The sequence below is a fragment of the Vulpes lagopus genome, chromosome 13 (assembly GCF_018345385.1).
Source record: "Vulpes lagopus strain Blue_001 chromosome 13, ASM1834538v1, whole genome shotgun sequence".
In the NCBI taxonomy this organism is placed as follows: Eukaryota; Metazoa; Chordata; class Mammalia; order Carnivora; family Canidae; genus Vulpes; species Vulpes lagopus.
In genome coordinates, this window is record NC_054836.1 from 51,131,034 (window position 1) to 51,149,137 (window position 18,104).

Sequence of the window (18,104 nt, forward strand, 5' to 3'; positions counted from 1 at the left end):
ATTGGAGTCATAGTAGCTGTGGTAGATGTACTCACCTACTCACTATTCTTCCTTCCCTCCTCACTTTACCATGACTCCCTGATCTCATTGACTTTGGGTTTTGACATGTGACTTTCTTTGACCAATGGAATGTGAACAGAAGAGTAGAAGTTCTAAACTGAGGCTTTAAGAGGTTCTGACTTTTTCCACTCACCCTCCAGTATCCTGCTATCACCCAGGAGAACATACCCCAAGCACCCCTGGCTCCTTCAGCATAGGTCTCATAATGAAAGATACATGAAGTGGACTGAACCAAAACCATAGTCTAGAGTGACTACAGTTAATCTATTGACTCATGTGTAAGAAATTATTGGAATGCAAGCAAATGAAATCTTAGAGTGGTTTATTTATTGCTGTAGTAAAAGTTAATACAGTGGACAACAGTAAGAGGGCTCAACATATTATTTTCTGGTACCTCTCTGTTCCAAATTAAAAATTTCCAGGTCCAGTCTCCAAAATAGTATGCTAAAGCAAACTGGTTCTCATTTCTGATGCACCAGGCATTGGTCAAATATGTCTGACAGCTTGATATCTTCTCGTCTGAAAATGTATCCATCATTCACGATTAATAACTTTGAACCTCTCCTACTAAAGTAAAAGTACATTGAAGATGGAATCCATACCTGATTCGCCATCCCTCTATAGGACCTAAAACAGTGTTTCACACTTTCTAGCCATTTGATAAATGACGTCCTATTCCAACTCAAAGTTACCACTGCTTTTCATTATTATCCATATCCCAAAATGACCTCCTGAGTCACAAAGTGCTTCATATATTTGAAATGACAGAAATGACTAGATATGATCTTTCCACCTGAATATACAGGTATTCTAAGGCACTACACAATGAATGATGCTAAAGACTAGTAACCTACACCAACATGAATTCCTTTGAAATGGCATAGATTCCTTCAATGAATAGTGAGATATAGAATAGGTGGCTATATGAAATATCTAATAGTGCCACACATAAAGCATGGTGCTGCCATGGAGGCATGTCAGCATTCAAGGGAGGTTTCACAAAGGGACCTATCAATGCCTTCAGGGGAGCACATTTCTGTCTTGCTCTCTTTCAACATCAGCAAACATCCAGAGAACTCCCTTCCTTCACAACAAATCAACCAACTGCCAAATACCAGATATAATCCTCAGGTCTCAGAGTCAGTAAAAGCAGGTGTGTTCCCATGGCCAACAAGCACATGAAAAAATGCTCCACATCACTTGCCATCAGGGAAATACAAATCAAAATCACAATGAGATACCACCTCACAGCAGTGAGAATGGCTAAAATTAACAAGATAGAAAACAACAAATGTTGGACAGGATGTGGAGAAAGGGGAAACCCTCTTGCACTGTTGGTGGGAATGCAAACTGGTGCAGCCACTCTGGAAAACAGTGCAGAGGTTCCTCACAAGTTAAAAATAGAGCTACTCTATGACCCAGCAATTGCACTAGTGGGGATTTACCCCAAAGATACCGATGTAGTGAAACACCAAGACACCTGCACCCCAATGTTCTTAGTAACAATGTCCACAATAACCAAACCGTGGAAGGAGCCACAATGTCCTTCAACAGATGAACGGATAAAGAAGATGTGGTATATACTCAATGGAACACTACTCGGTCATCAGAAAAGGTGAATACCCACCATTTGCTTTAACATGGATAGAACTGGAGGGGATTATGCTGAGTGAAGTAAGTCAATCGGAGAAGGACAATAATCATATAGTTTCACTCAAATGTGGAATATAAGAAATAGTGAAAGGGATTATAAGAGAAAGGAGGGAAACTGAGTGGGGAAACAATTAAAGAGGGAGACTAACCATAAGAGCCTCTTGACTCTGGGAAACAAACAAAGGGTTGCAGAAGGGGAAGCATCTGGGGGGATGGGGCAACTGGGTGACAGGCACTGAAGAGGGCACTTGATAGGATGAGCCCTGGGGGTTATACTATATGTTGGCAAATTGAATTTAAATAAAAGAAAAAATAAAAATAAATAAAAATTAAAAAGCAGGTGTGTTCCTTGCAGGATGCTCAAGAACTTCCAAAGATGTCTACACACCCTGCCAGCTATTTTAGTACTTGTGTCATTAGGGAGATTTCAAGACAAGATTTTTTTTCAAATTTTTGGTCAAAAATTCTGCTGAACCCCATGGTCTAAACATGTCCAGTTCATCAGAGCTGTATGGTAGCAAAGATACTTCAAAAATGCTTAATTAATTAATCACTATATCCCATTATTGCAATTTCTGCTCCTAAATAATTTTAAGTATAATTTAGTAATATCTAATGAAATATAAATAATTATAGTTAGAAAAAGTCAAAATAATTCCCAAATACAGACCCAACTGTAATAAACATACACCTTTATTTTCTTCCCAGAACATCCTTTCCTCTTTTATTCTGAAAATAGCCTGCCTCTCTTGTGGGAAAGGTCATGCCATCTTACCCTGAAGGCTGAAAGTCCCCGAGCCACAGATTAGGGGTGTATACCTGTCTGAAGCTGGGCCAATCATGGCACCCCAGGCCACTAATCAAATTTTATCTATATTTGTATAGATAAGGGCATGTGACCAAAACTGAATAAATCACAGTCTTTTCCCAAGATCTTTCAAAGTGAAATTAAGGCAAGAGGAGAGATCTCTCTCATTCCTTAAGAGATGATTCCTTAAGATCTCATTCCTTAAGATCAGGCATCTGATCAGGCAGCCATGTGCCCTGCATTGTGAAGAAAGCTGGTCGGAAAAAAAAGCAGCAGAAGTCAGAAACACAGAAGATTGAGCACCCTACAGCATCCAAATCCCTGGTTCCAGTTGTCCCTGATGATTGCCACACTTTAGTCTTTCTCCTAGGTACATAATAAGCCTTCCAATAAACTCTCCTGTATATCTAACACAATTCAAGCTGTTTTCCTGTAATCAGTAGCCAAGGAAGTTCTACATAATATACCAAACAAACTACAAGGTAACAAATTTGACTTCTTGGGAGTAGGGTCAGGAACACTGTAAGAAATGTACCTGCAGCAAAATTAGCATGAGTTAATAGAATAACACTATTTAACACTTTCTTCACTGCCTTCCTAACTGGGGATAAGTTTTGTCTTTTCCTAAGCCAATCAACTTCTTGTATTTTTTAGTGAATTACCTGTTAGCAACAAGCCATGAACACAGATGTTCAGTGGCTATATACTGGGCTAAAACATGAAGATTAGGATACTATGATTGCCATATGATTCTCTGGACTATCATTAGATCCAAAGTAAGAAGGCTTTGTGTTCTGGAAAAATCTACCTCAGGACAGTAATGGTTGTAAACCAAATAGCACTCACTACCAGAACTCAGGAAGAGATCGGATTTTCCATACAATAATTACATTTAAAAAAGCAAACTCATTCTAACTCCTCAAAGCTGATACCTATGCCCTTAACTAGTTCTGACTAAAACAAAAAGAAAAAAACAAAATGGTTTTTCTTTATATAACTTCAAGCTCTTACCAGCTTACATATTCATTTTACTTTTATAGTTATTTAGCACAATGTGAACTTCATACATGCTCATAATGGAAGAAAACAAGTCATATCACAAGATGCAAATTCTTCTGAATTACATAAACTTACACGGCTAGGTTCAAGACACGAAGTTTAGAACAACAAAGTCTTCTCTAAGTTATTCCAGAAGACTATTTGCATATTAAATTTTAGACATCTCTACTGAAAAATTCTTCCAGTGTAAACTGGCATTTAATCTTTTCAATATGCAACATGCTTAAAAATAATATGTCCAGAACATGTGGGACCAGTGCTCTAGACTTTTTTACCTACTAAAAGTGTCTATGTATACACATATATACATACACACATATAAACATGCATAGATATGTGTATTCATGTGTATATACACACACATATATATAGTTTGTATATATTTTCTATGTGTATACATATTTTGGGTGTGTGTGTACATATATATATATACTCATATATTTATATGGACATAGAGATAGATATAGCAATCATATATATATATACACACACACACACATATATATACACACACACATACACCCACACATATACACACACACAAAGTGACTGAATTTGATCCAAACCCATCCTGCAACTATACTAATTTGGTCTTAAAAGGATATTTAAGTGTGGATTCAAATATAGATAATCAAAATATCCTAAAATCCCAGGCCATATCCACAGAAAATGGTGTCATTTAGTACAATTTCTTTAGAATCTCTACTTAGAATTCCTAAAATAAATAAAAACTAAAAAAAAATAAATAGATATAAAGAACTATTTGATAATTATGTTTATTCAACTCTACCTGTTTATAATATGACCACATTAAAAGACCTTTTAAAAAAATTTAGAAGTTAAATTTCAGGCCAAGGCCTTTTTAAAACTTTTCAGGTCCCAGCACAGAAATAAAATACAGAAATCCCATTGCTGGTACATGAGAAACCGTAAAACATGTGCTACAAATAATGAAGCCAGATTCATTTTTACCTGCATTGATGCTCCCTCCACTCTTGCAACACAGGCCACCCGGTCCAGGAAAGTCACTGCCACAGGCACCGCCACAAAAAAACCCTTACAGAAGGCCTTAGCATATCTTCTCACCCAGCCTTGTGACTGTGCCATACCTTAAAAAACACAAAAGTATGAAATTAGGTTCTAAAAAAGGTAAAAAAGAAACAAAAACAGCACAAGAAAAGTAAGAGTTAAGGAAAAACCTCATCTCTTAATATAATTAATTGTATTTAAGTATATAATTATCAATAATACATAATATAAGTATAATTAATGATTAATTATATATAATTAATTAATTATTATAATCTTAGTTTCACACTTATCCCTATAAGTAGTGGAATAAATTTGACTTAAATCTCAAAGGCAAAAAAAAAAAAAATCTCAAAGGCAAGTACACTAACTCAGGTTAATTCTCTTCAGCAACTAAAGTCCATTTGCTAACTTCAGTGGAAACTTTCTCTTCACAAAGCACTATGTTAGGAAACAAACAAGCATTCCAAAAGGAAATCCTTTCAGGTTGCTGACTATTATGGCGGAGATACTTCTTACACTCCTGAGATCTGTTCTCTTCCATAGTCACAGAAGTTTTTGTGGGACATATGGCTTCCTGGCCTCCCTTGCAGGTAAGTGTGACCAGGTGACTAAGTCTGATGAAAAGGCCTAAGAGCAAAAATGATAAACTTCTCCATCGTGCCCTGAAAAGGAAAATGTTCTCCCCTTTCCTGTTGCCCTTTTTATGATACCATGATAACAAGGTGGTAGTAGGAGCAGAAATAGCCATCTCAAGTTAAAGATGGCAAAGCAACAAGATAGAAGGGTCCCAGGTGCCCAGCACCATGGAGGCACTATAATTGTGCTGCACTGCTTACCCTTGAACTATTAAATGAGACATCTACCACCTTCCATCATGTTTAAACCACTACTATAAGAGTCTGTATTATAGTAACCAACCTAACCCTAACTAATACAACAATGAAATCTATGATACATAAAGAAAAAAAATCACTGCACGTGAATTCAATACAGATAACTATGAATACTCACTCACTCTGAAACCACTTGACAAATTTTCAGATTTTCTAGGCATTAGAAATCCCTTCATTGTCTCATGTAGTTAAAAATAAAATAGTGAGAGATCAAGATATGCTACCCTACCAGACCAAATAGAGGCCAACACAGTCCAACAGATCAAGAATCTTGACGGTTGGGAAAGATAAATGATCATTTTGTTCATAGTCTTACTTAGACAAGCTCCAAGGGCTACCCAATACTGAAGGAGGTGGTGAATGGGACGGTGAGATGAGAGGTCTCTTGACCTCTCCTTTTTTCAGTGTGCAACTAGATCAGAGTAACTGAAAAGTTCCCTAAAACAATCACAAGGCTTGTTTAGCCCTAAACCTACAGGTCAGTTTGCTTCCAAGAGATGACCTAAGATTTCTTGTCCTTTTGACAGCAGGTTCAAAAGGGTCCAGAAATGCAATTCACACCAAGCATATACCAGAAAGGCATACACCAGAACAGTATTTAGACTTTTCATTTTTAAGTTCCCAAAAGTCATACTTCCAATGAGAGCAGTGTTATGATAATATTAATATTAAAGACATAAAAATAAGCTAAAGATAGTATAAGAAGGAAAAGAAAAAGATTAAATATATTCATGAGCAATATAAGGAGAGGGAGGCAGAAAATAAGTAAATATAAATATACAATTATTTACTTATTTACATAAGTAAATACCAAAAAAAAAAAAACCAGAAATGTTTCAGTTAAATTCAGTCCAAGTACTCAGTTCTGAAGATTTACCCACTGACCTATATAAACTTGAAATGAGAGACAAGAGGAACATATAAAGAGGGGATCACTTCCAAATAGCTTCATCCAAAAGACTTCACTTCTCACTTTATTTTAAAGGAATTTTTCCTTTGGAGACACATACAAAAGAGGGTCATATGGTAATGAAGAATGCATAACCTTCTCATCGTGACAGAGCAAAAGAATTCTCCAGAGTTATCGGTATAGGACAATGGCTTTCAAACTGCTTTGCCCAGGTCCCACATTAAGAAATACATTCTATAGAGCAACCAAGTACTCAAGTACTCACTCATCCACACATACACACACACACACACACACACACACACACACACACAAAGACTTACACATGTACCCTCAAAATACAGCAAATAGAATTGAAGTTTCACAAAACAGCACTTATTCTTATTACATAATAGCCTATCTTTTTAGTCTGTTCTATTTCACCAGTTGGGACAAGATGGACGTGGGGAGACCAGATTATTCTAGTGGTCCTGAGCAAAAGATGATGGTAGGTTGGACTATGGTAGTCATGACAGAGATAGAATAAAATGAGCAGACTGGGGTGCCTGGCTGGTGCAGTCAGTGGAGCAGGCGACTCTTGATCTCAGGGTTGTGAGTTCTAACTCCATGCTGGGCATGGAGTTTACTTAAAACAAAAATGAGCAGACTTATGATACATACTTTGGAGGTTAAAATGACAGGATTAGACACAGGTGGGCAATGCAGGGGAGGGGAGAGAGTTAAGAGAAGAAAGCGTCAAGAGGCAGTAGTGACCTATGAAAGCACTGTGATGAAAGAGAAGAGAAGAAGATAGGACAAATATAAATAGAAAAGCATGCTCCTATATATCTGTGGCTCTTAGAATTAAAAAAAAAGCAAACATGACAGAATGAAAATGTTATCTTTGCTGATTCCTTGTGTCCTGCATGCATGGACCTTCACTAAATGACTAGAGATACGCGCAGAATAGAAACTAGGAAAGCTTTTTAGAAATGATGCCGTAGCAACCTTGGTTATAAGGTAACATGCATGCTTACAACATAAATTAAGGGGAAAAGAGAACATAAGTTGTATTAGAATTAAAGTCCCAAAATTTTGGGCCTCCCCTTCTTTCCCGATATCCACTCCGTCATATACTGCCACTCCATTTGGTCACTGTGGCACCCAGGAAGGATCCAGGGCCCTGGGGTGGCCTATAACTAGGCCTATAACACTGCGTGTCTCACCAACTTACTTTCAGGCCTCAGTATTCTTGTCTGTAAAAAGAAAGAGGCTAGATTCAATTTCTAAGGTCCTTTCTATGCCCAACATTCTTACTTCTATAAATTTTTCTTTTTTTTTTTTTAATTTTTATTTATTTATGATAGTCACAGAGAGATAGAGAGAGAGGCAGAGACACAGGCAGAGGGAGAAGCAGGCTCCATGCACCGGGAGCCCGACGTGGGATTCGATCCCGGGTCTCCAGGATCGCGCCCTGGGCCAAAGGCAGGCGCCAAACCACTGCGCCACCCAGGGATCCCTCTTCTATAAATTTTTCAATTGTTTCTCCAGGACTTCAGCAGATACTAAAATTTTAAAAAGTCACTCAGGTTATTATTAATAAGAGACAGGAAACTGCCTTTTAGATTTGCTGATTCCTTGTGTCCTGCATGCATGGACCTTCACTAAATGACTAGGGATATGCGCAGAATAGAAACTAGGAAAGCTTTTTAGAATATGATGATGCTGTAGCAACCTCAGTTATAAGGTAACATGCATGCTTACCTTTGAGAGTCTAAGTGTTAAAGAAAATACTTTGCTGTTATTAAACAGGTAGTTAAAAAAAAAAAAACAGAAGCTAGAACAAGTGCAAATCATGTAAAAGAAGATTTAATTATAGTGAAAGCCACTGCTCATTCACTTCTTGTCTTTACAACTTCACTGCTGACCATCTCCTACACAACAAAATCAAGACAGGTATTTTTCCACCGAGAGACTCTCAAAGAGTATGTGGGAGGATGCCAATCTGAAGCTGCACGGATTCTGCCCAAACCAAGGGAAAAAATAAAGCTACCTTGCAAACATGTTGTCACTATTTTCAGAGGCTCAAAAGAAAAGATTCAGTATAGTCCTGTCCTACCTGAACTGTGAAGGACACCTATACAACATAAAAGTCAAACACTTTTAAAAGCTTCTACCACTAAAATGTTAAAGAAATCACACATAAATGAAACAAACATTACATTTCCATGTCAGGTCATACAAATAAATTGTTTAAGTTCTATGATATTCACATTTTATTAAAGTTTATGTGTTTTTCTATAGAAATTGCCAAAGAATCATCAGAATGATCTGGTCTTTTGTTCACACCTTCAATGTTTAAAACCTCCATACTAATAAGTACCTAGCATCTGTTTCCTCTGAGAAAATTTCCTTTAAGCAATGACAATATGCTACTAACACCATCCCCAGCAAAAAGGGAATAATTTTTATCAGTAACCTCATTCTTCTAGTAACCATGCAAGTCATTTAGGTTCAAAACATCACTCCTGAGAAAATTGATGCGTAAGTAGTAGGCACACCTGGTTCATTGCTGAACTGAGAATATTTTTAAATAGGCTTTCAGATTCAGTTGAAATCGTATTTGCCACTTGCTATATAGCACCTGCAAGGGAAAGTTTTTTGGTAATGCTGACCTCAACCACATAATGACCTACATCATAAATGCCTCTTCCCTCTTATGACTTGCAATGGCTTGATCATGCATGAATTCATCTAAAATGATTCTTAAACTTGCTATATTTTAGCCTCTACAAAGTCACCAGTCACTCATCCATAGCAACCAGGTGGATAAATACACCTCAAGTCATCCTAATTACAAACACTATTTAAAAATTGTGTGGTAGTCTTGAAGGTAAGAGGAAAATAATAAATTACAAGGCAGTATCTTACATAAAATGTAATCTTTCAATCATAATAATGAGCCTGCACATTTGGGTAACCAAATCAAAATTTTATTTCTAAACTCAAATCATACATATCAAACTATGAACATCAGAGAATATAAGAGCAGAGATTCAAGCAAACTGGACACCTAATTTTCGGCTAACTCAATATGTATTTATTGCTTACCTATGTTTCTAGGAATTGTGCTAAGGGATGAGTACACAATGCAGAAAAAGGTAGGTGTATGGTCCTTGGTCACATAGAGCTTATATTTTCATTCTTGCTACACTGTCTACTTTGCTAGATACTGTGCTAGGATAGCAAAGGTAAAAAGAGAAAGTCAAGTTCCCTCCAAGGGAGACTTGTTACAAGTTCATAAGAAATGAGTAGATGACCATGCATGATCAGACTACCCTTCTCCATGGAGCTCTCCAAGAGCCCATTACCAATAACCTTTGGATACAATTGGACTAACTAATGCAAGAGAAAAATAATAACTGATGAACTATTACAATTTTTTAAAATATTTTATTTATCTGTGAGAGAGAGGAGAGTGAGAACGAGCGGGGGGGAGGGGCAAAGGGAGAGGGAAGAAGCAGACTCTACTGATCAGGGAGGCCCAGGTGGGCTCCAGGTAGAGCAGCCCCAAGTAAGGCTCGAGGGAGGGCAGGCTAGACGGAGAGCTTGAGACAGGGCTCGATTCAGGGTTCGACGTGGGGGTCAACAGGGGGCTTGACTCCAGCACCCTAGGATCATGACCTGAGCTGAAAGCAGATGCTTAACCCACTGAGCCAACCAGGTGCCCCTGAACTAGAACAATTTGTTTCTACCAGAAGCAAATTCGGAAAGGTAACCTATGGAAACCAATTTAAAAAAAAAATCAGGACCACCTTGCTCCTGTCATTTAACAAACAATAGATGATAAAATAAACCATTGGTAATCTTTAGAACGTGAACCCCAGCACCAATTCCTTTATCTTTTAACTCATGTGACTTAGCAGTTCTTACTCAAAAATTCTTAGAACGGACAAAATGGTAAGAAAAAAACAAAAAATAAAGAAAAACTAGCCAAAAATAATAAAGGGGATAAATGTAATGCAGTTGGACATAAAGTGAACCATGTTCTGGCAAAGATACCTAATAAAAGTCAACACTAGTAGCCTAACGAAGATAATAATAGTCCTCTGTCTTGACCTAAAACTGCTTCTTTGATAGAGATAATTGTAATTCTCTATTGGTAAACTAACGAGCATCTGGATTTCAAGAGAATAGAGATTAAAATTGATGTTATTTAATTTTGAGCCAGGAATGTTTAAATGTAAATGAGTTCAACAGTTATGTTCTACTATAACTGGCATAGAGAGAAAACGTCACCAGAAAACAACTAGGTTATACAACTTCATGAGTTTTTGGTAAGGACTCCAATTTGCAAATGTCCAGCATTTATGCTCACCTTTCCCTCTGCCTCAGAAAAGGAGGCCTCCCTCTGTCTGAAGAAAAGCCAGCATTGCTCTGCAGAGGGAACATCAACAAAAGAGGGAAAGACAGTAGAAAGTTGGTGGCCTCTGAATCTGACTTCAATTCAAATCATGATTCAGTCATGCAACTTTGGACATATTACTTCATCTCATTGAGCCACAATTTTTTCATCTGAAAAAACCTGCAGGGTGTTTTGGAGATAACAAAACGTTCACACATGTTGTTCTGTTTAAGAAAGCATTTGTATGAAGAAAAAAGAGTCCCACAAAGCTACTATCTGAATACAGTATATTGGAGAACAATAGCTGGAACATCAAATAAAAGGTATTTCTTCAGGTAAAAGCATTAGCCATATCTAAAGAAAGGGACTAGCTATAACAAATTGAAAAAGGACAAAAGACTTAAGGATGTCTACTGCATGCAATAAAACCAGTAAAGCCTATCTTCTAGGTAATAGGATATCTACTAAACAGAGTGATGCTTTTATTCTGCTTTGAACTTAATCTTGTTCTAGGATTTAACTAGTTAGGGACTATCATATTTACTGATATTGGCTAGTTAACAATTATGAAGTGCCAACATTGTAGCACTGTCTTAGATGATTTGAGATTATTTTAAAGGCAGAATAAAGGAAAAAATGCCTTACTGCCAGAATTAGATCACTGGAATAAGTCATATAATAGCCACTGAAGAAAAAAAAAAAAAAAAAAAAAACATAGAAGCTGAAATTGCAAGAAAAAAATTCACAAGAAGAAGTAGAAAGAAAAAAATGAATTTAAATGTAGAAGATAGGTTTAAGAATGTCCACTAAAAAATTCTTACAACTTTTCAGGGTGCCTAGGTGGCTTAGTTGGTTAAGCGTTTGCCTTAGGCTCAGGACATGATCCTAGGGTTTTGGGTTTAAGCCCTGCATCACATCAGGCTCCTCGCTCAGTGGGGAGTCTGCTCTCCCTCTCCATCTGCCCTTTTCCCTATTTGTGCATTCTCTCTCTCTTTCTCTGTGTCAAATAAATAAATAAAATCTTTAAAACATAATAAATAAATAAAATAAAAAATTCTTACAACTTTTCTATACATTTAAAAACTGCCATTATCGAAAGCTACATTTGAAACTACTGAGTATACTATATGTTGGCAAATTGAATTTAAATTTAAAAAAGGAAAAAACAAAAAAAAATTAAAAATTAAAAAATAAAACTGCCCATTTAATCTTAGAAGATTCTTATGAGGATTAAATTGGACCACACATACAATACATCCATAAAATGTTAGCCCCTTTGTCAAATGCTGTTCCAAATATTTTAACTCTGATACTCCCGAAGGTCGTTCTCCAGCTTTGGTTCTCCAGATGTAGTTCTAGCCTGTAGCTGTATCTGTGGAACTGCCTTGTGACCAAATCAATTATGGTATAATTTGCATAGAATAAAATGGCACAGCATTGGGTAATGCTGTGATGCAATTTGAAAAAAAATTGCCATTAAAGGGCACCTGGGTGGCTCAGTTGGTTAAGCAACTGCCTTTGGCTCAAGTCATGACCCCAGGGTCTTGGCATCAAGCCCTGCACTTGGTTCCTTGCTCAGTGGGGAGCCTGCTTCTCCCTCTCCCTCTCCCTGCTGTTCCCCCTGCTTGTGCTCTCTTTCTCACTATCTCCTCTCTCTCTCTCTCTCTCTCAAAAAAAAAAAAAAAAAAAAAAAAGTAAAAATCTTTTTCAAAACGTTGCCATTAAAATGTTGGAAATAAAAAGAGACATTATATTTGGTAAATTTCTCAAAGAAGAAGAAAATAGTATTCTGAGAGTAAAGATATCTATGGCCTGAAATAGAATGCTGGCCAGACCACAAACAGGATATATGTTAAGAGAATCGAGAAAGGGGCAGCCCGGGTGGCTCAGCAGTTTAGCACCCCTTCAGCCCAGGGCACTACCCTGGAGACCCGAGATCGAGTCCCAGGTCGGGCTCCCTGCATGGAGCCTGCTTCTCCCTCTGCCTGTGTCTCTGCCTCTCTCTCTGTGTGTCTCTCATGAATAAGTAAACAAAATCTTTTTTAAAAATTCTTTAAAAAAAAAGAATTGAGGAATAAGACTGGATTTAATATTTATTTTTTATTTTGCTATTTTGTCCCTTAATATGGAAACCTTGACTTCACTATTTTTGAAAACCATATAAAACTAAATCCATAATACCATACTAGGCTTCCCTAAGAGCTGGTTCAGTCCACCCAAATCCTATAAATTATCTTTATATTTTAACTCCATATAGACACCATTTGACCACATTTACAACTAATGCCCAATCTTAAATTTGTTATTAAAATGTCATAAATTCTGCAAAAATAGTTTTGCATAAAAATTAACAGGCAAGTGAATAGCTTTCTATAGAGTGAGGAAAATCCTATAAAATGACACCCATTAGCAAGGAGAAGTTTGATAAGCTTTAACTCTAATAATCACAAAATTTGGACATCAACACCACACTCTTTTTTAATAGAAAAGCATAACTGCTGTCATTAAGTAGAAACTAAAGGCAGGGATCCCTGGGTGGCGCAGCGGTTTGGCGCCTGCCTTTGGCCCAGGGCGCGATCCTGGAGACCCGGGATCGAATCCCACATCAGGCTCCGGGTGCATGGAGCCTGCTTCTCCCTCCGCCTGTGTCTCTGCCTCTCTCTCTCTCTCTGTGACTATCATAAATAAATAAAAAATTAAAAAAAAAATTAAAGACTTTAAAAAAAAAAAAAAAAAGAAACTAAAGGCAATGAGGATTTTAAGCTAAGAATGTGGCAACTTAAATATATGTGTAAATGAAACAGACCAGGTACTCATCTATAACCCAAAGTAGTTAGAGAATTTTGGACTATTCACCATAAGCCTACTTATTCCTGAAATGCTAACCTTTTGATTTAGCAAAAGAACATACTTCCAGTATTATAATATTTACTGAATAGCTTTAAAATACACACACACACATACACACAGAATTATGTAGCATTCACTGTGTGTGAAATTGGCTTTTAAAAAAATCACGATAGTTTGTAAAAGGAAAAAGCTTCCTTCTCAAAATAAAATCTTAAAACCCTTCAAAAATCAAAACTAAGAAATAGGAAGTAGGGAAAATAATGAGAAAAATGTAACATTGAAAAAAATATGTAACATTGAGAACCTAAAAAAGAATGGCACAAAATAAATAAGAATATTGGAAAGTAACCATCAGGCAATAACATGAGTAATGGGAGAATGTCCCTGGAAACACCATGTGACACACAGTTCCTGGAGCACAATTATCCGAGGTAGAAGCTTTGCTGATCCTTACCTACCTTATGATATCAGATTCTGGCCCACTTTCTAACTGCTTCATATTCATTTCTCTTAGTTACTATGTACACTACCCCTATTTTTGCCCTATTTCTAAATAGGGTCTCTAATGGGTTCAACAGTAAGTGGAATAAGCAATTTTTTAAAAGAGCATGATTTAAAAAAAAAAAAAAAAAAAGAGTGTCTCATGAAAATCCTATCCATGCCTCAAATAAACTGCTTTCTTTACTAAGCTACAAATGCCTGTAAGTGAATATAAAACATCAGCTCAAATTCACATGAAGAGATAAAGGAGGAAAATGTAGCTTTTCCTTTGATGGGAGTTGGGAATGGGAAGCCGGAAGGTTTCTCAAAATAACCAAAGTCAACCAGACCCTTAAAGGGGCAAAGAGGAGAAAGCAAGGTCATAAAAAAAAAGAAAAAGTAGGACTAGAAAATACAATGTAACCATCAAACTTCCAGCCAACCCCGGGATCGTTATTACTCTTTACAGAATGACAAAGATAAAAATTAGAAACACAGGCTCCCCCAGCAGGGAAGCATATTAAAGCTCTGATTAGTCTGTCAAAAATAAAACCTGTCCAAATGGTCGGAAGTTTTGGAAGGTTGCCCAAGGCCCAACTCTGGCAGCTGCATGTCCACGGGGAGCTCAAATAAGAGTGGTACAGGCTCAGTGCTCAATAAAGATGCAAGCCAGATGAGATTTATGCAATTTAAGGTAAAAGCAACAGTAACTGATGCTTTTGGAAGAAGTAGCTACATCCTTTAAATTTACAAGTGCAAGTATAGGGTGCGGAGTGCACACTTGTTGAAATGGCAACAAATGCCAGGCTGGCAACATAAGTTTAAAAACAAATAGCAGCCAAGAGGTCAGAGTACAAAGAGGCTCATCCTGTGCAGCCTAGAGACTAAGGCAGATGGAGCACAGCACTTTCTGGACTCAAGTGTCTGCCGCACAGAAAGTCCAGGGATCATAATGAGTCCCTGGTGAGTATACAGCATATGGAGCTGAGATGTTAGTTAGATTGCTCCCCAAACATAAATACCTTATTTCGGTTTTACCTACTTGCCAGTAACTCTTAAGAATTACTGTTTAAGATACCTGTGAAATTGCATCAACATGCAATGCTCTGAAGCCAGGATGTATCTGCCAATCAAAACATTCAAAATTACTCAGAGCAGTATGAAATAATGTAAAACATAATTGTTTTTAATGCCGTAAGCAGGTACCTTCAGTGAAATACAATGATCCCTATGATATAATTTTTTAAAGACATTTCTTTATTCATGAGAGACAAAGAGAGAGAGAGGCGGAGACACGGGCAGAGGGAGAAGCAGGACCCCACAGGGAGCGGGATGCGGGGACTCATACCAGATCCCAGGATTACTCTCTGAGCCAAGGCAGAGGCTCAACTGCTGAGCCACCCAGGCATCCCTCCCTATGGTATAATTTTAAAGGAGGAGGAGAACTTGGGAAGATAAGACAACTTAAAATGTCACCAGATTATTATTAATGTTATTTTGTATATCTGTTTTTAGATACTTAACCAGTTAAGTGCCAACGGCTGTCAAACACAGTAGATCATAGCATTAGGTGACATTCCATCAGTTTGATACAACACTCTTAAAAAGTGTGATATTCGTGCAAAAATAGTCAAATATATGAATGGAAAAAAAAAGGAACCATGGTGGCTTCAAAATATTTCTGCAAATTCCTTGACAGGCCTCTTTCAAAATGATGAGCCTAATTCCCATCTTCTTAAGGGTGGGTGGGACTTAGTGACTGGCTTCCAGCAAAGAGAAGGTGGCATAAATGACACTATGTGATTTGTGTGGCCAGTCATAAAAAGGAATGCTACCTCCTAGTTCTCCCTCCTAATCACTTCTAGACAAGACATCATCTCCTGAGAACAGCTAGCCATGGGAGAGGCCCAGTTGGAAAGGAACTGAGGCCATCCTCTCCCCAGTCGCCAGCACTACTGTGGCCAGCCATATGAGTGAGCCAACTTCAAGGCTGATCTTCCTACCTGAGTGAAGCCTTCACATGATGCTGGCTTGGGCTGAAATCTTAACTTCAATAGTAAGAGAGACCTGAATCAGAACTGCTCCTAAATCACAGACCCACAGAAACTGAGAGATGATACAGGCTTTAAGCCACTCTTTGGGATAACTTGTCTTGCAGAAATACCTAATAAAATAATAAACCCAGAAATAGTAAACCCAAAAATACAAAGAAACACGGTAAATAATGAATATATTAGCATTGAGGGGCTTGAATTAACAAATCATGTTGAGGGATCCCTGGGTGGCTCAGTGAGTGGTTTAGCACCTGCCTTCAGCCCAGGGCATGATCCTGGAGCCGCAGGATCGAGTCCCACATCAGGTTCCCTGCATGGAGCCTGCTTCTCCCTCTGCCTATGTCTCTGCCTCTCTCTCTCTCTCTCTCTCTGTCTCTCATGAATAAATAAATAAAATTAAATTTTTAAAAAAGTCATCTTGAAATAACCAGCCACAACTTGAAGGGGGGGGGAGGGTCACAGATGGATATTTACTTAACTCATTATAGAAAAAAAATCTCACATAACTCAAAGATTAAATATAAAAAATACAAATATAAAGGAAAATAAAGGCAGATAGTCTTTTAGGGGTGGAAAGAGGCATTTCTGAACATTTTACAAAACCCAGAAAACACAAAAGAAAAATACTGATGGGTCTGACTACATAAAAATCAAAACACACCATAAATAAGGGTAAAAGATAACCAGCATGATATAAAAAGCTGCAATATATATTAATCCTCAAAGTTTAATATCTCTAAAATTATACAATTCTTACAAATTATAAATGTTCTGAGTGAAAAGTGAGCAAAATACGTGAAAGGCATTTTATTGAAAGCAAAATATGGATAGTTATAGAGTTATAAAAAAGATGTTCAACCACACTAATCGTAAAATAAATACAAATAAAAATCACCTTTTTCACCTATCAAGCTGACAAAGATGTAGAGAACTAAAAGCACCCAGGGTATAAAAAATACAACCTCTCATGTTCTCCTGGTAGTGCAAATGGGTAAAAGCTTTCTTTTACTCATTTTTTTTTACCCATCCATCTTTTATGGAGATGTGCACCAACAGGTTACACAAACACACCTTCTGTGCAGGGCCCCACCTCTAGGGCACAAAGATATGATCATGGATTTTTAGTACTCCATTACTAACAACAGTGAACCTGAAAGCAATCTAAAAAATGTCCATGAACACATAGACTATGACATGCATGCATGAAGTAGAATCATTTGCAATCATTAAAGAGGATATTGTGTACCTATATTGCTTGCTTGACATTCACTTTTGAAAAAAAATTGGAAAACTTTAGGTTTCTAATAAAAACTCATTTATTTGAAATTTTATACACACACACACAGAGTATCATCACCATATCATCGAGAGAGGTCAAGTGAGAGAATATGAACAAAATGATGGCAGTAAGTGTTTATTGTAATCAAGGGATTTTTACTTTTTACTTTTCCATATTATTTAAATTTTTAATAATGGGTTTGTATTATCTTTACAAACTAGAGCAAATTAACATTAGTCTTTACTGCTACAACAGATATCTCTTTCATGTAAATTAGCTCATATGCAGGAAAATAACGTCAGTTGTCCTGGCTCATATATTAATTTTCCTCAGCTCTTCAGGAGCAAGTTTTCTCACACTTAATGAGAAAATTCCATTTCGTGACTTCAAGACTTCCACTGTCTATGTTAAGCTACCTGAGGAAGTTGGGGGTGCAGATAAAGAAATGCACTTTTTTTTCTCCCTGTCTTTGGAATAAAATAAAATTGGTAAGTCAACACCCTGGATCAGACTTTTAACTTTGATGAAATTAGTCTCTGGTAGAAGTGGATGATTTTAAGGATTTACAGCTATCAGGAGGAAAGCCAGGGTTTGAGGCTGCCTAAGATTAACTGTGATGCTGGGTGTAAATGCCAGTTGAGA

At 37.2% G+C, this 18,104-nt stretch overlaps 1 protein-coding gene across 3 annotated transcripts in view; it reads right to left on the reverse strand.

Moving 5' to 3' along the window:
- Positions 1 to 18,104, reverse strand: part of IMMP2L (inner mitochondrial membrane peptidase subunit 2) — an 848,215-nt gene that overhangs the window by 804,146 nt on the left and 25,965 nt on the right. For all 3 annotated transcript variants that reach the window (XM_041727694.1, XM_041727695.1, XM_041727696.1), the window contains exon 3: positions 4,553 to 4,689. In XM_041727694.1, the coding sequence (XP_041583628.1) occupies positions 4,553 to 4,687 (135 nt within the window). In that variant the 5' untranslated portion in view covers positions 4,688 to 4,689. The remainder of the gene's footprint in view (positions 1 to 4,552; positions 4,690 to 18,104) is intronic.